At 41.3% G+C, this 26185-nt stretch overlaps 3 protein-coding genes across 3 annotated transcripts in view; 2 read left to right on the forward strand and 1 right to left on the reverse strand.

The window, feature by feature from the left end:
- Positions 1–5788: 5788 nt before the first annotated feature.
- On the forward strand, positions 5789–13666 carry LOC139459525 (uncharacterized protein C3orf38 homolog). The gene is made up of 3 exons (XM_071241053.1): positions 5789–5958; positions 7625–7824; positions 10835–13666. Exons 1-3 carry the CDS (start codon positions 5841–5843, stop codon positions 11621–11623), a joined length of 1107 nt encoding a protein of 368 aa, XP_071097154.1. The 5' UTR covers positions 5789–5840; the 3' UTR covers positions 11624–13666.
- Positions 13667–16633: 2967 nt separating this feature from the next.
- Positions 16634–19435, reverse strand: LOC139459532 (uncharacterized). Its single transcript, XM_071241065.1, has 3 exons — positions 18671–19435; positions 17465–17569; positions 16634–16702 (listed from the first exon to the last, which is right to left on the reverse strand). The coding sequence occupies exons 1-3, from the start codon at positions 19433–19435 to the stop codon at positions 16634–16636; spliced, it is 939 nt and encodes a 312-aa protein (XP_071097166.1).
- Positions 19436–23570: 4135 nt separating this feature from the next.
- The window catches only part of LOC139459548 (centromere protein O-like), a 28621-nt gene continuing 26006 nt past the window's right edge, over positions 23571–26185 (forward strand). Inside the window, exon 1 of the mRNA XM_071241087.1 lies at positions 23571–23648. Within this exon, the coding sequence (XP_071097188.1) occupies positions 23642–23648 (7 nt within the window). The 5' untranslated portion in view covers positions 23571–23641. The remainder of the gene's footprint in view (positions 23649–26185) is intronic.

The raw sequence follows: 26185 nt of genomic DNA on the forward strand, positions 1-26185 counted from the left end.
GTCATAAAGCTGGAAAATTGCTGAATGCGGCGGTAAACAACAAACAAAGAAACAAACAAAACTACCACGGTCTCTTATACGAAGTGACGCCATATCTCCATCAGCAACTTGGGAGCTTATAAAGCAACTTCCAACAGAATTTGTCTCACGTATGGGCATAATGCCACTGGATGATCACTTAGCGCCGGTGTCATTCGGATAGAACTCAAAACTAATTTAGCATGGGGGCTGCGAATGGATCCAGGTAACTTAGTATAATGTGATACACACACTGGATAATCGAGTATGTTTCCAGACAGAAACCAAATCCCCTGTACACGTAAACCGTAAATAACGTAGTTTGAAGCCAGGCGTATTATACCAAGCCCCCATTCCCAGACTCCAAAAAGTCATTGGGTTTAACAATTTAAAGATTGATTGTATTTTTGTTTGAAACGTGGCTCATTGGGTTAATGTATCTGCTTTAAAATCCTAATATGTTTAAAGTACCCCCATCTTCCCGCGGCAAAGGTGTTAAAGCCCCGCCCTGAATATAAATGTCGAACAGTGACTGACAATGTAAACACAACCGAGTGTCGGGAGAAGCTTTTTGAAAACCATACGGGAACAAGATCACCAAAGACCGTCAAACTTCGTATCAACTTGAATGACAAACCATGGATACAACAAATGGCTCCATATCAAGATATAAGTCAATAAATATTCTACAAGTGGAATCTGAACTTTTATGAAATCAGGTAAGATGAAAGTGCACCTGCGGCTAAACTGATTGTGATCAATCAACATTGGCGTTCTCCGTGACACCAGTTTCACCGTAGTTGTATACGTCTGAGACCTGTATCACTTCGGGCTTTCATCCCACATTAAGCTGACACGCCTTGATATAACTGGAATAATGTTAAAAACCCAACTCACTCACTCATTCTCCGTGACACCAAACATAGCCTGTAAACACACTTCCTCGAGCTCCTATAGAGACAGAAGCGAAAGAGAAAGTAGGTCTCTATTCTCCAGGCAGACTCGTACGTTCGCCTTAAATGGTATTGCCTGCAGATATGTATCTATTATCAATTGGTGTAGTTACTGATAAAGTGAGTGAGTTGGGCTTAAATAGTATATCACAACAACCTGTTGAACAACTTGTCAAACAGCTCCCTATCAGGTAGTTCTACCCAACAGCTAGTAATGAGTGAGTGAGTTTGATTTTACGCCGCTTTTAGCAATATTCCAGCAATATCACGGCGGGGGACACCAGAAATGGGCTTCACACATTGTACCCATGTCGGGAATCGAACCCGGGTCTTCGGCGTGACGAGCGAACGCTTTAACCACTAGGCTATCCGACCGCCCCCCAACAGCTAGTAACAAACCTTTCAAACCTTTCATTAGAGTATATTAATCTGACAAAGATTTGAATGAATTACGAACTGTCATTTTTTTGGTCACACACATACAAATAGGCCTAACTGGTGGCGCAATTTTGACATGCATGTCATTGTTGGCTAGTGAAAAGAAGCTATACCTCTCAGTTGATTTTATCATATGTTTGATTTTCGGTTTATAAAATCGATATTATGTAAGCAAAGTAACCGCGCTGGCGCTTAGTCGGCACGCACAGAATACCTCTACATGGTTTTATGTTCTTGAATATAATTCTATTTAAAACTTTTAAAATGTTAGGAGAAAGGAGGCGAAGGACAGGGTGCAAGTCTAGGTCTGTCCGACCTATTTCCGTGAAGCGAACCCGCCTGTCAAGAGATATTGGGACAGGCCTACGTGCCGGAAACGTTGACCCAGTGTACCTGCGGCGACGTGGTTCATGTTTTGTGCACGGTGCAACCGCATGTTGCGCAGTCAGCATTTTTTTTATTGGCATAGTGTAAAGTATGGAATGGAGTTTGGATTGGTATACTGGAATGGAATCTGGAATGAAACAAGTGAAACATACCCTATTTACAAGAAAGTCTCCAATTTAATATGCTAAGATGAGGGTGACACATGGTCACATATGAAGAAGTGACGCATTATGACACACATTCAGATTAGTCACCCATATATTATATACTGTAAATGAACGATTCCAGACCAGGCATTCGAGTGTTTGTTTGTTTGTTGTTTAACGCCGCAGTCAGCAATATTCCAGCTATATGACGGCGGTCTGTTAATAATCGAGTCTGGACCAGACAATCCAGTGATTGACATCGTGAGCATCGATCCACCTAATTGAGATACGATGGCATGCATGAACCAAGTCAGCGAGCCTGACCACCCGATCCCGTTAGTCGCCTCTTATGACAAGCATAGTCACCTTTTGCGACAAGCATGGGTTGCTAAAGACCTATTCCAAAGGCCAGCCAGTGACAGAAAGCATGGGAGAAAATCCACACTTTCAAAGCATGATTGACACACTTTCAGATAAGTCACCCATACATTCTGCCTGTGTGATTCAACAAAGTAGTAAACATCGCAAAGAAAAGTTAAGCACACCCCTATTTCTGTACACAAAGATAAAGGTTAAGCACACCCCTATTTCTGTACACAAAGATCAAGGTTAAGCACACCCCTATTTCTGTACACAAAGATCAAGGTTAAGCACACCCCTATTTCTGTACACAAAGATCAAGGTTAAGCACACCCCTATTTCTGTACACAAAGATCAAGGTTAAGCACACCCCTATTTCTGTACACAAAGATCAAGGTTAAGCACACCCCTATTTCTGTACACAAAGATAAAGGTTAAGCACACCCCTATTTCTGAACCATAACAAATGGCAAATATCATGGCATGGGATGACTGACAACAGGAGCTGGGCGATACCAATGTCATCGGATAGAACAAACATTTGCCAACAAATAAAGATGATATTGGTGAGTTGTGATTGAAATTTACTGACAAAAACAGCATGGTACACAGGTACTCTTTTTGACCTTAGACAATACCTTAAAGTAGTATGGAGTTGCAGGATTAAGTAAACGAGTTACGTGTCATGTTTCATGTGAAAATGTTCTTTAAGGTCATAACTTGACATGACACGTGAAACAGATCAGTAGCGGGTTTGACCGCCACGTGCCCGGACGCCCTCATGCCTCTAATCAGACGTTGGATCTGTTGATGGGTCAACACCAATCACTCCTGATGCAATGCTGCTTCCAACTGGCGTAAATGTTGTGCAGGAGGATCTCGTGCCTGTATACGCCGTCCCTGAATATCCCAAACATGTTCAAGGGGGTTCAAATCTGGGCTCATTGCTGGCCAGGGTAGAGTCGTTATTGCATTGGCCCTCATGTAATCCACGACTGCATGCGACGATGAGGCCTGGCATTGCCATCCATGTACTGAGGTCGAGTAGCAAGAGGGTGGTTGTCAAAATGAGGAACGACGACTGGCCTCAAAACGTCCCGGATGTACTGAGCCCCTGTTAAGTTGCCCCTTATGGTGACCAAATACAACCTGCAATCATGAGAGATACACCCTCTAACCATTACCGAGCCTCTGCCGTATGCAACAGTCGGTTTAATGTTCCTGGGGGAGTAGGCCGTGTTCCGGTGCCTCCAAACTCTCGTTCTTCCATCAGTGACGTTGAGCAACAAGCGACTTTTGTGTCAACAATGGATCCGTCTCCAAGTTCTCAGATTCCAGTTCTGTCGCGCAATACACCATGCTTAATGAGAGGCTTTGTGGTGATCTCTCAACAAGGGACGCTTTATGACTCGTCTGGCCCTCAGTCCTGCTGCTTTCAGCCGGTTCCTGACGGTTCTGGAGCTGAAACGACGATTGGGAAACCACAGCTGTTTCAGACGAGTACTTGTTACAAAGGGTTCTCGGCGTATGAGACGAAGAAGATCCCTGGTTTCGTGATGTGTCGTCACATGAGGTCTTCCGGATCTGGGACGGTCCTGTACATCACCGGTCTGAGCATGTTTCTCGACTAAACGGCTTACTACAATGTGATGATACCCCAAATTCAGACCAATGGCATTACAGGACATTCCTGCGTTATGCATGCCGATTATTTGCCATCTTGTGGCGTTTTATAATCGCCTTCGTGCCATGGTTACACAATGTCATGGAATAACTGTTTAAAACCGAGCTTAAGAAAGCAATTTTAACGTTTAGATATATGCATGGCACGTGAGCTTTCGCCACACATGACTGATTACATCATCTCGAGAAAACATAATTCTTCCCGTAATTATATCTTTCATGACTGTTACAAATATTGGGACCAGTAATAATGAAATATATTAGAGTGTGCTTAACTTTTTTCGTTGTGTATATATTAAGCTGACACGTAATGATCCGCTAGTAACTAATATCACTCACTCACTCCAGGGTGAGCATCTGTTGAATACGTCGTACTATTTGTTTGGTTTTTTTTTGGTTTTTTTGTTGTTAAACGCCGCACTCTATTCCATAGTCGCCTTTTAGGGCCAGCATGGGTTGCTGAAGACCTATTCTACCCCGGTTCTTCACGTGTCTCACAACGATCCACGTCATCGGGGTAGGATGACACGCGTGATCACCTGATCCATTTGGTCACCTCATAGGTTCCTGGAATCCTAGAAGCATAGAGGCGAGTGAGTCATTACTGCTTAACGCCGTATAAGCATTCATGCAGCTATTCGCGGCGGTTGTCCCAAGGGAGTATGGTGCACGTTTAACCGAGCGACGTGCGTCCCCTTAACTGGCAAATCGTTCTCTTTACTGGTGGATTGTGCAGTTACATACCTGATATGTTGTTATCGTTAGACTGATCGTGTTTTTACAGCTGTATATACATGCGTATATCAAATGTAGATGCGTGTGCTTGGATGTTCTCGTGTTTGTGAACGTTGGTAAAAGTGATAGAGTATGTCAGTGAATTAATCATTGGATTTGTTTGGTCTTCTCGTGTTTGGATAGTTAACGGACTTATTTCCAGTCTTTTTTTTAGTTCCTTAGAAAATCAGTGTTCTGAGTAACAATGGCTTATGTGAAACGTTGCGTGAAATTGGGCGAATAAGTATATAAAAAGCATTAAGGGGACCTTCGCGTTTGTTGAACCCACTGTTATTCAATGTAAGGGAGCGGTTCAGATGTTCGATATCAGAATTAAAAAGAAATAGACTAAATTAACTGTTTCAGTTTATTTACCGTTCAAGTCAGTAGTCAGTAAATAACCGCTCTCAATGCGTCATATTACCACTCTCGAAAAAAAGGGCAATCGTGGTGTATAAAATAACACTGAAAAAGTAGTCAACTTGACATGCATGTCTTTAGAAGCTTGCTACAACAGCTTTATTAATCACAGCGAAGTAGATTTCGCTTGACAAAATATTATCGCTCCGCTCTTATATGTAAATGTTCCTGGGAATCTATGCACTGCATAGACATTTGCATTTATCCTACATGACTGGCTTTCCTTTGTTTTGTGTTCTAAACAACGAAAGTAGCTCTTCTTGTCTCGCCTCTATCTATCAAGAGAAGCCAACTCATCAACTTCTGTGAATTCAGCCTGGTTCCCTGGGTAAGTAGGGCCAGCGCAGCATACCCAGGGACCAGGCTGGAGTGAATTTTGAGTGATTATTTTACGGCGCTTCACGTCTTTCGCACGTCGATATTAATGGCGTAAACATAGATAATATTGCTAAAACAGTTTTAACACTGTCGTCGTGGTTTTCAGATTGAACCTATGTCAAGGAAATAGAGTTGTGAATATATGAGATTTCAGGTTATAATTGTTTAATGTCGTTACAGCACGGAAAATAACATTTATGGCAGTGACCTTCACCCCTTAACATATCCGGTTGTAAGAAAGACGTGTGAGTTTTAAAAACATTTACATTTGTTTTGATTCATAATGAACGGGGTAGAAAAGAAGGGATGTGAAGCGATCTTACGTAAACTTGACCAAGAAGAAGTTATGTCATTGAAAGACACTGTCACAAAGCGACAGATTGCAGCTGAAAATAAAACAGGTTTGTAGGCTAGAGCTCCAAATGACCTCATGTCGTCTTGACGGAAGATAGGCTACATAACTGTATAGGATGTAGGACTACTGCACTTTACCATGCTTATTGGACTATTTATATCTTGCAAGTGATGAAACATTGCGGGTACCGATCGGAATTTCCGGCTTGTCTAAGGCTACATGGGAAGGTGCTGTCGTTCACATTTACCGTGCATAGCGCAAAAGATACCAGTGTCTGAGTGTCTGGTTATGCGATAAATAAATCCAAATATAAATTTGAAATTTAACATTGTCTCCTGAAATGAACCTGTTGAAGCTTAGTTACAGTGATTAGCTATTATAATTAGCCAACACTTTACCATGGTTGATATCACAAATAATTAGTGCACTTTCAGCCTACCTGATGATCAGCATCTGATTGTTTACCTTGATGCACTTGCAGGGTAGCCATTTTTTTCCTCAAACTTGAAAGTTGATTTAAATGACATGGGTTTACCTTAAAATAATTAAATTTTCGTTGTGTTCATTGCAATACCTACAATCTGATAAGCTGAATTGGTCACATGTTATTGCATTCATTTCCCATTGAAGGTAAATAATTAAGCCACGCCCATTGAGGCGGAACTTTTATTAGTACAGTATGTCAGGGAAGCCTAATATTACAGTCAAGGGAATGCCCTTTCTGCTCGTGTGTATCGTCATGCACAGGGCATTTAGCGAAATTCATGCATATTCCTAGTCCAAACAACCCTTTGAGACCGAATGCAGAGAAGGAATGAAAAAGCAAACGATCAGTCTCGCTCAACTGTTATTTTTCCCGCTCGCCTCGATTCCACAACTTTCATGTCTTCAGGTTTTATTCCTAATTGGCATTTTCCTTGTGTGTCTTCCTGTTCTCCAGGAACAAATGTTTGAATCTGGCAGTAACTGACCATGTCATATGAAACACCCGACTTCTCCCGGGAAATATCTGTTCCGGTTTGTTCAGTCTGACTGTTGCAGTTCTTCTCACCTCTTGCCTTGATTGACAGTTCCTATGAACATTGTTTGGATCCTACTCTCCATTGATTGGCTACTGACTTTGTGCACCTGTCAAGTTATGTACATAAATTAAACAATCACCTGATTCATGTCATGCCACAGTATGTATTCCTACACCTGGAGTATTTATCAATCTCGTCATTTTTGTCTGCTTTGATATATACAAATGTGTTTGGTTAATCTACTGGAGATGTTTTCATTGTCAAATTTAATTATAAGGATTAACTGTGAATTTTTTTTCGGTTCATTGAGGTTTTTCAACTCATACCTCAATGAACCCCCAAAAATACACAGTCAATCCCTTAATTACAATGTATTACTTCATTTAAAAGGGTGAGATTCCTAACCCTAATCCTGAGGCTTGTAAACGATAGTGTTCTTAGTCATCAGGATAAGGAATTATCGACTGAGTTAACTCCCCTGCTGCATGGCATGTTGTCTGCTTATCAAACTAGATTATTTGCTATTATTGTTGTTAACAAGTTACAACAGTTTGGCATTGGATATGTACATCAATACCATGAATGCACTGTTTTTTGTGGTTATTATCATGATTATAGTACATTATCTAGATACGCTTCTTTTCCATCAAGATTGCCTTCTGTGACGTGTGATGGAAATCTATGTTGCAGATGCCATTCGTGCTATAATAACATACAGCGAAACATCGGGTGAGCTGCTGAGGAGGAAGAAGATCCGCAGGGAGCTGTTGTTCCAGTACCTCGATGACAACAATGTACCCGTCTCAGTGAATGCTGAAAAACACCAGCTAATCCTGAAAATACTGGAGTACTGGGGTGTCAGTGTCAGCAATGGTACCCAAAACAAACAGGTATGCTAGATTTATGAATCAGAACAGACTTTTTGTATAAACTGTATGACCTACTAGTCACTCCACCCCACACACTGGTCAGTAGATGAATGTTATAAAATTTTACCTTCTTTACCAGCCAAACATTTTCTTCTTTAGTCTGTTTTATGTTATAGGATTGAAAACATTCATCAAAATAATAGATAATTTGTTTACTTGGCATATGTGTGCTTGAAACTGTATTGATGGTCAGGATCGTCTGTTTAATATTTGAACTATGATGCCCAGGAATCTGTCATATTAATTCTGTTGTCACCACAGAATATGTTAGAATTTTACTGGAATATCCAACTGATAATAATCATGATAATGATAAGCCAATTTATGATTTATCAGATTCCAGTCACCAAGTGGGGCCAAGGGTGATTGTGGTTCCAATCCGATTTCGCCCCAATTTTGTTTCCAAGTTTGTGTCAGCACAATACCAATGTTCGTAAAAGTCTTGAGGCCTACATCACTTCAGACCTTCCTCTCAAATAAGCTGACATACTATGATAAAACTGGAGTGCTGTTAAAAGTGTTGTTAAACCCCTTTCACTCACTCACTCACTCCCATTCACCAAGTGAATGTTCATAGTGCTATGTTAATATCAGTCCGGTCAATGGATCAGTGTGTAGTCAAATTTTATTCTCAGCTCTCTGAGGAGTATTTAATCAAAGTGTTTAGACATTGTTTACAAATAAGGTGTTAAAACATTGTAGCTTAAACATGTTACAGCAATGAGAAGGATGAATCTGGCTAAATCAAACACTTTATCAATCTGTGTACTGGCTGGCGACCATTTATCCCTGAGGACCAATTATCGCCAACTCACCGTCATGGCGCACACGTGATCGCATCTGGTTTTACTTTTGCTCGGTTTCATAAGAAGAGAAGAACATTTGTCCAAAAGTGATGAAAAAAACCAACTCTTGTGAAGAAATATTAATAAAACAAACCATATATAATCACCTAATTCAATTACAATTTTGGGAGAGATGTACACACGGTGCTACGTGACTAATTCGGGCATACAGTAAAATCGAGACGCGATGATGCATTTTCAGTTGTCATAACTTACTATCTGTCATTTCTTCCCCAAATTACAATTCCTATTTTAACTGTTTGAGATTTTTAAAAAAAATATTTTTCGAGTTTCCATGGCAACGACTTTGATTTAGACTAAAAATGGTGGTAGTCCTCGTTTCCGGAGCAGATCATGAAAACCGTACCATATTTCTTCACCAAACTTGGCACATAGATAGATCTAGTGTTGAACTGGTGCCTTTTGATAGTTTGGAATTTTAAAAAAAAATATTTTTCGAGTTTCCATGGCAACGGCTTTGATTTAGACTAAAAATGGCAGTAGTCCTCGTTTCTGGAGCAGATCTTGAAAACCGTACCATATTTCTTCACCAAACTTGGCACATAGATAGATCTAGTGTTGAACTGGTGTCTTTTGATAGTTTGGGATTTTAAAAAGGTTATTTTTTGAGTTTCCATGGCAACGACTTTGATTTAGACTAAAAATGGCGGCAGTCCTCGTTTCCGGAGCAGATCTTGAAAACCTTACCATATTTCTACACCAAACTTGGCACATAGATAGATCTAGTGTTGAACTGGTGTCTTTTGATAGTTTGGGATTTTAAAAAAAGTTATTTTTTGAGTTTCCATGGCAACGACTTTGACTTAGACTGAAAATGGCAGTAGTCCTTGTTTCTGGAGCAGATCTATATTTCTTTACCAAGCTTGGCACATGTCATCTCACAGTATTGAATACATTTCCTTTCTTGTTGGTAAGTTCTGCTTTGCTTGAGTGTATGTTCCTCCAAAAGTGTCATGGACACAGTTGTTGCATTCACTGACTAACTGCATACAGAAACACAACTCATTACAAATACAACAGTGTAACTGATCTTAAACCTACTCAACTGTATAAACAAGATATATTCTTGTCAACCATACTCTGTACTTCACTTGCTTGATAACGGTGTTAGAGCCTACACCGAAACCATCGCTCCTAATTGTAATAAAGAAGTTGTTCGTCCATATGTCTCATCCTTACTCATTACAAATTCAGTTACATATTCTATCAACTGCAGATGGAAAAACAACACCAGTAATAACTTTTTTTTAGTGCAGCAATTTGCCATTTACAAAAAGGCCCAGTGAACATAGTTCACAGGAGCTAATGCATTGCACACACCCGACATGTCATATTGGCGGGGGATCTGAGTATTTCATGCTTGTTTGCAGTTAACTTTGGACATGTAATATTTCAGAAATAACATTGAAAAAATGGTGATAACTAGTCAGTGACCAGTACATCTTTACATCAATACATGGTGCAGGTGCACAATTTCTGAAACAGGTGCATCTTATCGCTGTATATGTCTGACTTATCCTGTAACCATGGTAACAACTAGCTAGATTCAGTTTCACATAGAATCTTTCAGTCAGACACACTAAGTCATGAAGTGTAACATTGATTCATACAGATACAGGGCAGTCGGGTAGCCTAGTGGTTAAAGCGTCCGCTCGTCACGCCGAAGAGCCGGGCTCGATTCCAGACATGGGTACAATGTGTGAAGCCCATTTCTGGTGTCCCCCGCCATGATATTGCTGGAATATTGCTAAAAGCGGCGTAAAACCAAACTCACTCACTCATACAGATACAGGACATAGTCATAGATAGGGAATAGTTGCTTCAGAGCTGTTCCCTTCTTGTTGTGGCCAGACTGAAAAATACTTTTACTTCAGACTGAAATGCTTTTCTTTATACTTTTTAGCTCACCTGACTGAAATTCATGTGAGCTTATGTCTTGGCGCATTGTCATTCATTTGTCTGGTACAAGGCCTATGAACACAATGAAGCAGAAATATTGCAAGTATGGTCCTTGCTATGGTGTCTTTTACAAGTTGGCGACTGGTCATTCAGACAGCTGGATTTTATTATGAGCAATGATAAGTTGTTTTTTGTTGGTTTCACAGGCTAACAGTGCAGGTGGAGACTTCAGTCACAGCACGACAGAATGTCAGACAGATGTTCCCAGCAGGACGTCCAGTGGAACCCAGTCACCGCCTCCTGACGCTGCAGCCAAACACTCAATGGCAACCCAGGCTGGAGAAACACCTCCAGATACACAGATGCAGCTGCGGCAACAGCATCAGCCTGTTCCGGTACCTGTTCCTTTAGTCCTTGACCTTCAGGGAGATGAAGCATCCTCTGTGGTAGTCCCATCACCTGCTGCAACAATGAGACTCCAGCCTCAGCCCGAACATCAAAAGCTTGGAGAAACGTTTGTGTCGTGGTTCTACAAGATACTGAACTCGCACAATCCATCACTGAACCAGGTTCCCGAGGATTTTGGTCCACATCACTTCTGGAATGATGTGAAGTTGTATCTGCTGACTCGAACTCCTCATGAGAGCAGTGAGGAATATGAAGGAGGTGTATTGGTGTCACAGAGGTTCCTGGCTTTAGTGAAGGAAGAGCAGCTCCTGTTCAATCCTAACGTCACTGGAGATGGGGTGCAGGTCAAGTCTGATCCTCATGGACTGGTCATAATCATGGTGTGTGGAACAATTCACAGGAGTAATGATTGCCTAGGGGTCTTTCAACAAATGTTTGGGTTAATAGGTGATCCAAGGTATGACAACAACTGGAAGGTGAAGGTCACTAAGCTGAGGATTCAGAGCAGTCAAGTGACTGCTATCCCGAGACTTCAGGACAGTGATAATAATGATTTGTTGGCCGTCATACCTTCTTCCACCAGATGATGGATTCTGGTCATGTGTGCCAAATAAAGTAATGTTGATATGGTGATGGATGCAAACTTGGTCGCTTGAGCTTTATGTTTATTAAATACATATCTCTGTGCTAGTGAACTATTTGTATGTATGCATATACTGATGATGCTTATGGAATGGATTATTGTCAGTTTCTGGTTTGCAAGGTTTGATTTCATGGCAGGTTACCATGGTAACAGTTATATCCAAGTTAACAAAAGCACCTGTTAGCTTTTCAATATGAATATTGAGACAGACAGATCCAATGTGGGCATGGGTAGCCCATCTCTTTCCTCACACAAAGATGAGCACACAAGATATACACTCACTCACTTGCACATAGATGAGCCATATTGTCATGATTACACCGCACAAGATATACACTCACTCACTCACTCACTCACTCACTCACTCAAATGAGCCAATATTATCATGATTACAGCACACAAGATATACACTCACTCACTCACTCAAATTAGCCATATTATGATAATAGCACACAAGAAATACAAAAGGTCACGTAGATGGTAAGCATGTACTAGTATCAGATATGGAAATCATGTAACAGATGGTAAGCCTGTATCAGAGTGAGGGTAGGCATGTGTCAGAGATATGGTAAGTGTGTTTCAGAGAGATGGTAAGCATGTATCAGAGATGTGGAAAGCCTGTATCAGAGATATGGTAAGCATGTATCAAAGATATGGTAAGCATGTATCAGAGAGATGGAAAGCATGTATCAGAGATATGGTAAGCCTGTATCAGAGAGAGGGAAAGCATGTATCAGAGATGTGGAAAGCCTGTATCAGAGATATGGTAAGCATGTATCAAAGATATGGTAAGCATGTATCAGAGAGATGGAAAGCATGTATCGGAGATATTGTAAGCCTGTATCAGAGAGAGGGAAAGCATGTATCAGAGATGTGGAAAGCATGTATCGGAGATATGGTAAGAATGTATCAGAGAAAGGGAAAGCATGTATCAGAGATGTGGAAAGCATGTATCAGAGATATGGTAAGCATGTATCAGAGATGTGGAAAGAATGTATCAGAGAGATGAAAAGCATGTTTCAGAGAGAGGGAAAGCATGTATCAGAGATATGGTAAGCCTGTATCAGAGATATGGTAAGCCTGTATCAGACACATGGCAAGCCTGTATCAGACATATGGTAAGCATGTTTCAGAGATATGGTAAGCATGTATCAGAGATATGGTAAGCCTGTATCACACATTTGGTAAGCATGTATGAGAGATATGGTAAGCATGTATCAGAGAGATGGGAAGCATGTAACAGAGATGGAAAGCCTGCAACAGAGATTGGTAAGCATGTATCAGAGATGGAAAGCATGTAATAGAGATGGAAAGCATGAAACAGAGATATGGTAGGCATGTATCAGAGAGATGGTAAGCATGTATCAGAGATGGAAAGCATGTAACAGAGATGTGGAAAGCCTGTATCAGAGATGTGGGAAGCCTGTATCAGAGATGGAAAGCCTGTATCAGAGATGGAAAGCCTGTATCAGAGATGGAAAGCATGTAATAGAGATGGAAAGCATGTAACAGAGATATGGTAGGCATGTATCAGAGAGATGGTAAGCATGTATCAGAGATGGAAAGCATGTAACAGAGATAGAAAGCATGTAACAGAGATGGAAAGCATGTAACAGAGAGATGGAAAGCATGTAACAGATGTGGAAAGCCTGTAACAGAGATATGGTAAGCATGTATCAGAGAGATGGAAAGAATGTAACAGAGATGGAAAGCATGTAACAGAGATGTGGAAAGCCTGTATCAGAGATGGAAAGCCTGTATCAGAGAGAATGAAAGCATGTATCAGAGATGTGGAAAGTCTGTATCAGAGATGGAAAGCCTGTATCAGAGAGAATGAAAGCCTGTATCAGAGATGTGGAAAGCATGTATCAGAGATATGGTAAGCATGTATCAGAGATGTGGAAAGCATGTATCAGAGATGGAAAGCCTGTATCAGAGAGAATGAAAGCCTGTATCAGAGATGTGGAAAGCATGTATCAGAGATATGGTAAGCATGTATCAGAGAGATGGAAAGAATGTAACAGAGATGGAAAGCATGTAACAGAGATGTGGAAAGCCTGTATCAGAGATGGAAAGCCTGTATCAGAGAGAATGAAAGCATGTATCAGAGATGTGGAAAGTCTGTATCAGAGATGGAAAGCCTGTATCAGAGAGAATGAAAGCCTGTATCAGAGATGTGGAAAGCATGTATCAGAGATATGGTAAGCATGTATCAGAGATGTGGAAAGCATGTATCAGAGATGGAAAGCCTGTATCAGAGAGAATGAAAGCCTGTATCAGAGATGTGGAAAGCATGTATCAGAGATATGGTAAGCATGTATCAGAGATGTGGAAAGCCTGTATCAGGGATGTGGAAAGCCTGTATCAGAGAGAATGAAAGCATGTAACAGAGATGTGGAAAGCATGTATCAGAGATGAAAATCATGTAACAGAGATATTGTAAGCATGTATCAGAGATGTGGAAAGTCTGTATCAGAGATGTGGAAAGCATGTATCAGAGAGAGGGACAGCATGTATCAGAGATATGGTAAGCATGTATCGGAGAGATCGTAAACCTATTCAGATTAATTTGATATTTTGGTATCATGTCTGATTTGCCTCATATTTGCAAATGATAATCATGCTACTAATTGTTAGATATCAATGTATGTACCTTCAATTTGTTTAAGGTATTGTTGGAAGGTAAATATATGTTATCATTGTTTGACGTTTTAGTTTTGTGTTACTGTTGCATTTACCATTAAATCAACACCAGAGGGAATAATCAGTAGCAAATATCTACAGGAACAGATTCCATAGGGTATAAAAGAGATGACAATTTTATCAACTGATCACTGACAATAAGTGATGACACCAGGTGTTCGCATAAAGGGTAAGCTTGTCCTGCCCTCCTGGTAGTACCCACAATTCACTCAATTTTATTACAAACGTAATCAGATATTGTGGACAAAAATGCTTTCCTTGAAACCAAATGTCAGGTAGACACAATAGGCTTATTTCAAATCCCAACTTGAAAGTCATTTTGCTGAGACCATAATTCCAGAGCATATCTGAAGAAAATGAGAAAATAGTTAACTTCTACTAGCATGTTATTTTTGTGTCAAATGATTTTGGATAATGGACAAGAAAATCCTACTCTCCTCATCCATGCTGGCAAACAGTCTTTAGCTTGTCAATTCCTCTCTTTAGCTTGGCACAATGGCAGCTGACAAATCATTACATGACTGACTGCCTCCAAGGTCAAGTGGACAGAGCCGGCAAGAGAAAGTTCGGAGATCAATCCCGGTCGCCATATCAAAAGGCATTAAAATGTGGTACTTGTTGTTACCCTTCCTGGCACTCAGCATTATCGGGACAACACTGGTCAGTTCTTAGTCAATATACTGTATCCATATTAAAACTGTGACATGGTATCTCAGTGGACTAGTCCGGACTAGTACCCGCACACCCCCCTACATGTGCACATGACTATGTAAGTGTAGGGGGCACGGGTGGCCCAGTCGTCTAAGGCGCCGCAATTCCCTGTGCAAAGATTGCGTCCCTTGGGCACGCCAGAAACCTATGATTGCGGGTTCGAATCCCGGTTCGCCCCAATTATGTTTCTAGGTTTGTCAGCACCATACCCGTGCTCGTGGGTTTCACTGAAGTGATAAACGTCTGAGGCCTGCATCACTTCGGGCTTTCCTCCCACATTAAGCTGACACGCCGCGATATGACTGGAATACTGTTAAAAGCGGTGTTAACCCCAACTCACTCACTCACTCACTATGTAAGTGTAATGATCTGGAATTCAACATTTAACCCCATTTCACCTGACCTCACCTCATTATATGACTGAAGTAAACAACCTTCAAACTCAAGTAGTTGAACAACCATATCTGTCCTAAGTGATGGGACATTTTCAAATGTATTCATCCAAACTTTTGAAGATAGAAATAATTTAATTCAAATGGTATTTGACTCCAGATAGTGTGTACTGCATGATGTGTTTACTGTCGATGTAATGAATACCGGTACTGTCCAATGTCCTCTCTGGGGTTCCATCCAATACTGGGACCCTGACAACGGTGACAACACAATCATGTTTATTATCCTTGAGGGAACACATATACAAATAAACAGTCATTTAACAGCAAACCTATTTTGATGACTCGCTGACCAAAAAAGCAGCCCCTCGCAATCCTGCTGAAATGTTAATATTCACAGTGTTTGAAACAAACACATTAAACTGATGGTAAGATAGTGTGGATAATCTGCTTCTTTATTACAATGGTAGCAAGGTCATCCATTCTGACTTGCCAGTTACACATCCAACTTATAAATGACACTCAAAGATATGGAAAATTATAAACATTGCCCATTGACATTCCTATTAACAGACGGGCGGGCGGGTAGCCTAGTGGTTAAAGCGTTCGCTCGTCACACCGAAAGACCCGGGTTCGAATCCCGACATGAATACAATGTGTAAAGCCCATTTCTGGTGTCCCCCGCCTTGATATTGCTGGAATATTGCTAAAAGCTGCGTAAAACCAAACTCACTCACTCACTTTTAACAGGTGATGTTGTATTATAGGCAATCTTCACCGAGTTTGGTTCAAGACATGCTTTAGCCTCCTGCCTGGATTAAATGCAGGAATGTAAACACTTGGGATAGTCAGGATGCATGGGCTCCGTCCAGCTTTGCATTGTGATAATGGGTTAATTCTCAAATTGATTAATAAAGCGTAGTAAGTCGTTTCTTTATCACGTTAATGGTGTAGTAAAGCCTTGTAATATCAACATAGGGAAACCTAGTCTGTGGTCTTGTTTTACTGTGACGGTGAGTGTGAGCAAACCATTTCCATTCTGCACGTCTGTGCCTGACACGAACGGGAGTCGCGCAGGGTTACGATCTCAGGTCAGTGGTTGAAATCGTACTGCGTTACATTCGGCTTCAAGGGTTGTCTCCCCTTGATCAGAAGTCCACTCCGTGGCTGAACCCGTATGTTCGTCTGATGCTCTCCCTTGCTCCATTTTGGTTATACTGTTAAAAGATAAAATGATATACAGAAACTCAGTTTAGCCACGTTAGTTACACTTCCTTTATAGGCAGATGAGGTGTAATTAGTGGCACTTACTTAGAGCTGGGGCGATCTAGATTTACCAAATCATTCTAGATTTGCGTAGGACTCCTGTTTTAATATTTTTCTTTACGGTTAAACCCAAGATTACTAAGCTGCCTGGCAAAAGAAAGTATACACCCATGTTTGGTGGTGGCAAAAAATGAAACAAACAAGAAGCAGATATTCGGGTGTACGGGTATTATAATTGTGTTTTCGACCTTTAGTTTGCAGTGTTTTGGCGACTGTTTTGAGCCTAGTAGCGTTTTGATCGATCCAAGTTTCAAGTATTCACTTTCTTTTTCCCTCTAGTTATATAAATAAATCGATAACTATCAAGGCCGTAGTTAAACAAAAATTGACAGGGGGGCAAATAAGATTATTCATTTTACATTCAAGTTAACTTTCACAAGGAAATTTTTTTCTATAAAAAAAAGGGGGACAACTGCCCCCCAAAACCACCCATCCCACCCCCTCTGCTCCCCCCGGCTGGCTACGGCACTGACTATCCGTGTACAAATGCAAATCAGCTTAAGCTAGCGACTGCATTAGCATACATGTAAAACGAATCTCGTGTGGTGACAAAGTTTGAAGTAAAAGTTCAATTAGTGAAGATTTGAAGTGTCCCCTTGTGCATATCTACTTAGTTGCGGTTAGTATGCAAAGTGCAGATGTTGATGTGGTACCTCTATCACATAACGATTGAAGGAGTGTGTTGGGTAACTGCCGCCATTACGTCTAGACTGCTCGTACATGCGTATCCATGACAACACTGCGGCCTCGCCAGCCAGCTGAAACCACACGTGAATCATTATACGTGCCAGTTATTAAATCAGAAACCGAGCTCTCATTTTTACCTAGGATCTTAATATTATCTTACATGATAATACGATACACTTACTCTGTGCCCTTGCATGTGAAATAAATGTTCAAAATTATTCAATTTTGTCTCAACTAACGGGGGGCGGTCGGAAAACCTAGTGGTTAAAGCGTTCGCTCATCACACCGAAGACCCGGCTTCGATTCCCGACATGGGTACAATGTGTAAAGCCCATTTCTGGTGTTCCCCGCCGTGATATTGCTGGATTATTGCTAAAAGCGGTGTAAAACCAACTTCACTCACCCTGCTAACGTACCCAATGTTTTGGTCAGGCTTTTGGTGACATACCCCTTCTTTGGAGACGAGAAGAACAGCCAAGTTGCAAATACATACCTAACATTGTTGATGAAGTTAAAATTTGGGTGTATATTTTCATGTGTGCGCAATTGAAGAATGTGTTGTATTATCTGTCGTCTGCTTTCTGTACCCAACCCGTTGTCATTGAGGAGCTCGGGTGGCCTAGTGGTCTGAGGCGAAACAGGTCGTGACCCCTACCGAGCCAGGGTAAGCTGGTCGTGCATAGCCTCGCTATGATCCTTGGTCTGTTGCACCCTTATGTATATGTATAAAGGTGAATATACCGAACTATTTGTAGTCATGCTGTCCAAAGGTCTGAGGCGTGATGGTAGAACTGATCGTCTGTTTAGAGCGATTGAACCATAAAGTAACTACATGAATGTGACTGGAACTATCCGAAATCGCTGCTAGTCCTCTCACTGTTTTGACACGAGTCAAAAGCGTCGCGGGTATCTTATCTGAGTTGCGTCGTAGATCCAGTGATCAAGAGTTCGAAAACTACATCCGCCCTGCGTATAATTCGTGGTTTCTCAGCACTACGCACGCACCTATAAGTTTCACCAAAGTGACTTCTGAGACGTGCATCACTTTAGGCTTTCTTCCAACAGTAAGCTGACACGCTGTGATATAACTGGAATACTGTTAAAAGGGGTTAAACCCAACTCACTCCCTATATCTAGCATTAGTCAATAATTACATTAAAAAACGTGTTTACCTCCATGGATCTCCTCAAGTCGTTGGAGTATTGCCGTCTCAAGCTGTCTTCGTCGTAGTTCGTCCCCATCGTCGCCATCGTCACTGCAGTCGTCGCGTCTACCTCCCTGTTGCCACTGCTGTACACTACGGGCGCACTGTCCTTGATCTGAACCTTCTTGTTACTCTTCGATGTCTTAGCAGCAACTATTGGCTTCGCCACGCGTTTCTTGGGACGGGTTGCTTTCTCTGCACCATACTCCTTGTATTCATACTCTCTGTATGGGGTGATGTACTGCTTGAACTTCACCTCCTCGTACGGTTTGTCGTAGGGTTTGTATTTATATTCCCTATGCCTTATGTCCGGGCCAAGTGGCAACCCCATTGAGATTGGGATTTTCTCAGCAAATTGGTTTGTATTCTTGCCATGGTACTTGTTTCGTGATTTGGAAACTTTATTCATGTCCTCATAACTCTTATACTTGTACTCCCTGTACGGGATATCGGGTCCTGTAGGCATGGACATGGAGATGGGCAGCTTGTTGGCATAGTATGGTCCTTCTGTGACGGTGCCGCCATGGCGATTCTGCTTCGACTTGGCTCCCTGGAACCCGACGGCGACGGCCCTGGTGGTCCTGGGCGTGTCGTATTGGTAGGGTTGGGGCTGGGGGTACGTGGGGACGAGGTTTGGGTTGTACTGGTACTGGTTCGTGGGCACATACGGCACAAAGTCGTCGTCAATGGGTGCGACCCGTTTTACCCACATGGGTGATAAACCTGTCGCCATGTCCTGGCCGTTGCTGGAAGAAAAAACAGCGATTAAGTTTGTTTGTTTGTTGTTTAACGCCGCACCCAGCGATATTCCAGCTATTTGACGGCGGTCTGTAAATAATCGAGTCTGGATCTGATAATCCAGTGATTGATATCATGAGCATCGATCTGCGCAATTGGGATACAATGACATGTATTAACCAAGTCAGCGAGCCTGACCACCCGATCCCGTCGGTCGCCTCTTACATCAAGCAAAGTCGCCGTTTACCGCAAGCATGGGTTGCTGAAGACCTATTCTACCCCGGATTTTCACAGTCCAGCGACTAAGCACAGAGACCGACAAACCAGGAGCATTTGCAACACTCAAGAAATCTAGTAATTTCTACGACTGACTACGTAGGTTTGTAAGTAAAAAAAGGGGATATCATAGCCTTGTGAGAATAAACTGGGCGGCAAAAGAAAGTATAGGTCGAGTTCCATGATCGATAAGAAAATAACAAGAAGGAGTTTTCTTGTGAATTATAATATAATCTAGAGAGGGGTAACAAATGATTGATCAACCACAGTTTGAATGAAACTGTGCAATCACAGGTAATGTAAGATCAAGTTAAACAATGATGGGGTAAGAAATTTCATTTTCAAAAGTTGTCTGAAATGTCACCAAAAAATTGTCAGACACACTACAAGTTCATTGTCGACACAGTTGCCTTCAATAGCGTGTATGACCTCAATGCATGCTGTGATACGCCGCCTCATCGATGACGTCAGTCTTCTGATGACGTTGACTGGAATCCGTTGCAACTTGTCTCTCAGGGCCTGCTGCAATTCTTGTATGTTGACGGGAGGCTGATGTCGTGCTCTAATCTATCTGTCAAGATGGTCGCACAGATGTTCAATAGGATTCATATCGGTTGAGTGGGCAGGCCAGGGCAAAACGTCAACGTTCTGCTGGTTTAGAAAGTTCCGAGTCAAACTTGCAGTATGGGGCCTGGCATTGTCGTGTTGAAACAATGTCCCCTGCTGTTGGCTTTGTAAGAAAGGAAGCACAACTGGCTGCAACACTTGGACTCTGTACTGCACAGCGTTCAGGTTTCCCTGTATAATCACCAAATCAGTCTACTGATCTCCACAAATACCGCCCCACACCATGACACCATGACACCTCCCACGCCAGAGCCAAACGTTCCCCTCTGCGTCGATAAACTCGTTCTCTGCCGTGATTTCGAAACAAGTTAAACCGACTTTCATCAGTAAACAACACTCGACGCCTGTTTCTCACTTGCCAGCGTCGAACCTGCCTCGCCTATCGCAGTCTCAGGCGTCGATGTTGAGCAGTCAGTACCATTCCTCGGAAAGGACGATACGCTCGGATTCCAGCAGCACGAAGTCGTCGTAGTACTGTACGTTTTTATACAGTATTTATACAGCTAACATGCACGTGCAGTTTATACCATAGGCGGGAAACCTGTTTCACCATTTTTTTGTTACCGCACGAGCGCCGTCAAAGGTGGCGCCTTCGGATGAGGTGTTTTTTGGTACCTGTTCCTGGGCAGTCATATTCCCAAAAACCCACTTTCCACTAGTTATCGCTGTTTTTAGGAAAATTACAAATTGCCAACCTATACTTTCTTTTGCCGCTTAGTTTATATTAGGTTGCGCCTGATTTTATTCAACACTTACTATCCATGCTCAGTTGGAATTGACAATTGTTGGTTATCTTGGTCACTGATAATGGAGGAGTAAGAGATAGGAAATTAAAATACGTTCTCCAATTTTCCTGCAGCTGTGTAAAGGGGAAGGTGGAGCGGGAACGATTGCTTGTGAGTCATTTGGAAGTGCGTGGTTTTAGCACAGGTCTGTTTAAACCCCAGTTAAGCTTCTACATTCACGATTTTACATTTCCTAATCAAGCTTCACTGCAAAATTGTCCAATACAGAACACCGATTAGGTCTGTTTACGAGTATTTGAAAGAAATAATATCTCTCAATTGTCCAATACAGAACACCAGTTAGGCCTGATTACGAGTATTTGATAGAAATAATATCTCTCAATGTCTTATTGTCCTATAAACATACTTACCCAAGATTTAACATAAAAACATTTTGACATTATCTTTACTGTATTAGTTATCAACCACTAAGACACGCTACTTATCATCAAGTTCTTTACCATTAAGCTTAAAATCCACATACAGAAACAAATACGCACCTCACTGGCTGATGAATAGTATTGAAATACTCTGATAGTAGGGGAACCAGTACTTCCCAATATTATGACAACGTCAGTGAACGCCAACTAGCTGCCTTCCGCTGTGTCAACAGGGAGCGTGATGTCGTGTCCTCCATTCGCTAATGTGTTGACTTAGTACCTAGCGTTGCCTTCTTCTAAAAGGGCTCGAGTCATATGAATAAATACTTTCTGTCACACCCACATATGGGGTGACCTGGTCGCCAATACATGTTCAAATGTTTGTGAGACAGCAGCGATAGTCGACATGGGGAGGGATGGTATTGCAATGGGACTATCTTATGTTTGTTTTAATATTGACTTTGTTTACATTACACCCGTAATGAGGTGATGGATTTTACAACCTCGTGTTGTATGTTCAACGGCTTTCTATGACTGGGCTCTTTTCTACAGAAGTGAGTAAATGGCTGAAGGTGCTAAGCTTGCTGCGCGAACCAACAATGGAACCAGTTTATGTGGTTCTTATTTTATTGAACACGTGCGCGCAATAACAATAATTATTTATGTCACATATAACGTTGTCGGCTATCGATATGGCACCTGATCCTGTGCACAGCGAGCCGGTAACAAATAGGCGAAGTTACGCCGAAGGATGACATGGACCCGATAATAATGGTGTTAGCCTTTTGGATGCATTAACGGATGGTCTACATTACAAATATCCATTTATCATCATCATCATCATCATCATCATCATCATCATCATCATCATCATCATCATCATCAACATTATTATTATCATCATCATCATCATCATCATCATCATCATCATCATTATTATCAGTATATGTGTGTGTGTAAGGAATTCCTAAAAATGATATGCGATAAGTTATTGTATGTGGGTGAGTGTTTACCCTGCTGTGTCATGGCGATTGTACTTTAAATAATTCAGTCAAGAATTAATTTCGTGGTCAGGCTGGGTTGATTGCGTGGGGTCGTACCCCGATGGAGCCTAACGGCGCTCATGTTGCACACTGGATTGTCTGGTCCAGACTCGATTATTTATAGGCCGATGTCATGTAGCTGGAATACTGCTGAGTGCGGCGTTAAACAACAAACATCTTTTGAAAGTACCTTGGGTATTTCAAAATCCTTTAAACAAATATTCTTTTTTTTCCTCTCGTGTCTTGCAATCACGGCTTGTCAGCTTAATGTGAAAGGAAAGCCCAAAGTGATGCATGTATCAGATGTTTACCACTTTGGTGAAACCCACGAGTACGGGTATGGTACGGGTAATCGGGATGCGAACCCACGATCATATATATATATGTTTCTGGCGTGCCCAACGGACGCATATCTGCACAGCGAATTGCGGCGCCTTAGACAACTGGGCAATCCGTTAAACCTATCTATCGGGTGTTCCCTTTCTCTTAAATGGTTTTTAATCACGCAAACTAAGTGGTAAAATAATTTCCGAAAAGTACCTCTTTTTTCTTCTTCCGCTTAATACGAAATACGTGAATAAACGCTAGAATGACGAACACTGCACTGAAAATCTATGCAAGCATGAACGAAAATCAAGCATTTCTTTTTTACCTTTATTTCAACTCCCATATATAGCAGGGTTTTTTTAATAAGATATCCGAAATCCAAGAGCTCAAAATAACCTTGGTTTAATTAGTTCCATATGGGCTCAATAACTCGATGACTTGGTTTAAATGTAACCATGTTTATTATGTAACCACTTGGTTATATGTAACCATGGTTATAATGTAACCACTTGGTTAATATGTAACCACTTGGTTATATGTTAATATGACCTGGGAAAAATGAGACATAAAAGTATGAAAATCAATGTATTTTGAAAAGACAGATTTCAGGTTTGAACTCTGTTCTCGTGAATATTTTACGATTCCGTCTCACTTTTCCAATGCATTAGGCAGATTAGAGTGAGCTCCCTTTGTTTACAATGGCGATTTCGCAGTACATTTCTGGCGCGTCGTTTTGAAACAAGGATATCACAGTTCATTAAAGATGTCTGGTAATTATTATTAGTTCATTTGCTTGTGTGTATCCCCGGATGATGATTGTACATCGACGCCGATATCGCCCAGTGACACTTTACTGCGTTGCACACATTCCCAACAAACACAAAACACTACAGTTATGCATACAAATGAACAGAGAATTTATCATCAGTCATATAGTATTCAACATTCGTGGTTCTTACCCACCCTTGACTAAAGATGACTATGAGACAGTAGTCTGTCAATGAAGAACAAAGACGCTAGTTATGATACCATCATTGCATTGTATCAGCTGGGTATTATTACAGTTGAAGGGGTCGTTGTGGGCACAGGTATTAATTAGCCTACAGATATGTACCCACGGTACGTTTGTGTATACAGAACTGTAGCCAAGCCCAAATCAGAATACATAATCGTACTGGTACCTAAACGGCCGACGAGTCCATATTCCTCAACCCGAAACCGAAACCGGTTCTTGTTGCAGTTCTCAGTTCTGGTTCATGTGCTGATGTGTGCATGCTGGATAATGCTGTGCACCGTGGAATATTAGAGACATGTCTCACTGTGTTTGCTCGTTTTTTATATAGCACACTTAAATGCATGTCATACAAGAGTATGGCAGCACGATCCGTTTATGGTAACGAAATACTGAGAGAACAATATATTTGATATTTTGGACCCTTCCCTTTTAAAAATGCTGCATCTGCCCATGTATGCCTACTGCCATGTTGAATTTTATCACGGTGTGGCATACGGGACATGTCAAAATGGACTCATTCTAGGGTACCTTTCTGCATTCTGATTTTGGCTAGGGTACATTTCTGTATACAGAAACATAGCTGTAGTACCTGTGCCAAAATCTGTTAAGTGATGTAGCATATGTGACTGAAGTTCACTGTTCAGGCTAAATTTTGAGATAAGGCCAGTTGAAGAATTCCTGTATCTTGTGACCTTTTTCAAAACTGATTGGATAGGGAGGAGTTTCTTATTTTGATTTTGTAATTTGGTTGAAATTGACAAGGTAGACACAATTTATGGATGACAACTTCTTTAATACTGTAAAAGGCCACGTTTTGGTATAGACCCTTCTACCGTTGTCAAGCATACCTTAAGGACCTTTTACAGTATTAAAGAAGTTGTCATCCATAAATTGTGTCAACTTTGTCATCCGTCAACTTCTAAGTAATGCCTATCAAACAATTGGTTGAAATTGCCATTATGAGTGTGGGGCATCCTCCCTAACTCCTGGGCTCTCAACATTTTACCCACCAATCAAACGTTGATATGAGCATGATAAGGAAAGAAGGAAATGGGTGAGGGACTTTATGGACATGTGGTCGACTCAGGATTCTGCCGTAAATTTATACTGTATTCAACGTAATAATCACCCCTCTCTAATACGCGCTCACAGCAATATTTGCAATATATTGGCTAGTGAACAATCCCAATTACCACCCCTTCCGATTGATCAATGTACACAAGACTTATTTATTCGCGTAGAATACGCACTCGTGTGTTATATGCACTGTTATTTATGGGGAATTAAATTCTGGAAAAATATATCTGTCGTATATAAACATTTCAGGCTGTCAGCATAAACCACGAAAATTTATCTTTCAACTCTGCCTTTTTCACCAAAATAATATTCTAATAAGAGCCTCCTATTTCTAATTTTGAGAGCGCCCAGGGGGCTTATTGCGTCAAATACGGTATCTCTAGAAACTTTGCAGGTGGTTAGTTTAAGAGGATTTGGGAATCTGACGTAGTACCTACCTTTGAAGTCCTTATTGTTTGAGAGAGTCGGGATGTGAGGAGCGTGGTCATTGGTTGTGTTCGTTTTTCCTGGTCACATGGTCGGCTGTGTCGGCTGTATGCGCCTATCCTTCATAGGGAATCGTCAGTTGTCCTTTATCCAGTATCTGGTAAAGTATAGTCTGCTCCCACGTCTTACATCAAGACCTTTTCCCTTTCATAAATCTATTATCTTCTTGTCTTGGATAATTGTTAGATTAGTGTCAGGTATGGATGGGGAGAAATAGTGTAGGAGTTGGATAGGTTTGTTGTGGGATATTTTATAAAGTAAGTTAGAGGGGTGGATGTAATATACCATATTCGATGTAATAAGCGCTCAGGGCGCTCTCAAAATTTCGTGGTTTATCCTGGCACCCTGAAATATTTATGTACGACAAATATATTTTTCCAGAATTAAATTCCCCATAATTGAGGGTGCATATCACACACGAGTATGTATTATACGCGAATAAATAAGTCTTGTATACATTGATCAATTGGAAAGGGTGCTAATTGGGATTGTTCACTAGCCAATATATTAGCAAATATTCCCGTGGGCGCATATTAGAGCGGGGCACTTATTACGTCAAATACTGTAGTTCAGGAGTTGTTGCATGACAGTTTCACATAGGCAGGGAAGTGGGGAAAGTATGTAGGTTTTTGTCTATATTAAGGTCAATAAGGTTTGTCCCTGTTTTCTGTTGAAGTAGTCAACTTCAGCTTAGACTTCATTCCTTTTTATGTTTATTTTTCCGTGTCT

Source organism: Haliotis cracherodii, unplaced genomic scaffold (assembly GCF_022045235.1).
Source record: "Haliotis cracherodii isolate W230 unplaced genomic scaffold, xgHalCrac1.p SCAF_1, whole genome shotgun sequence".
NCBI classification, from domain to species: domain Eukaryota; kingdom Metazoa; phylum Mollusca; class Gastropoda; order Lepetellida; family Haliotidae; genus Haliotis; species Haliotis cracherodii.

Bases quoted from the DNA above. Each gene is read 5' to 3' on its own strand.
- LOC139459525 (XM_071241053.1), top strand. From the start codon at position 5,841: ATGAACGGGGTAGAAAAGAAGGGATGTGAAGCGATCTTACGTAAACTT. The intron at 5,959-7,624 runs GTTTGTAGGCTA...TCTATGTTGCAG, and splicing joins TGCAGCTGAAAATAAAACAG to ATGCCATTCGTGCTATAATA. The intron at 7,825-10,834 runs GTATGCTAGATT...TTGGTTTCACAG, and splicing joins ATGGTACCCAAAACAAACAG to GCTAACAGTGCAGGTGGAGA.
- LOC139459532 (XM_071241065.1), bottom strand. From the start codon at position 19,435: ATGGCGACAGGTTTATCACCCATGTGGGTAAAACGGGTCGCACCCATT. The intron at 17,570-18,670 runs GTAAACACGTTT...GTGTGGTTTCAG, and splicing joins ACTTGAGGAGATCCATGGAG to CTGGCTGGCGAGGCCGCAGT. The intron at 16,703-17,464 runs GTACCACATCAA...ATCTTTTAACAG, and splicing joins TCAATCGTTATGTGATAGAG to TATAACCAAAATGGAGCAAG.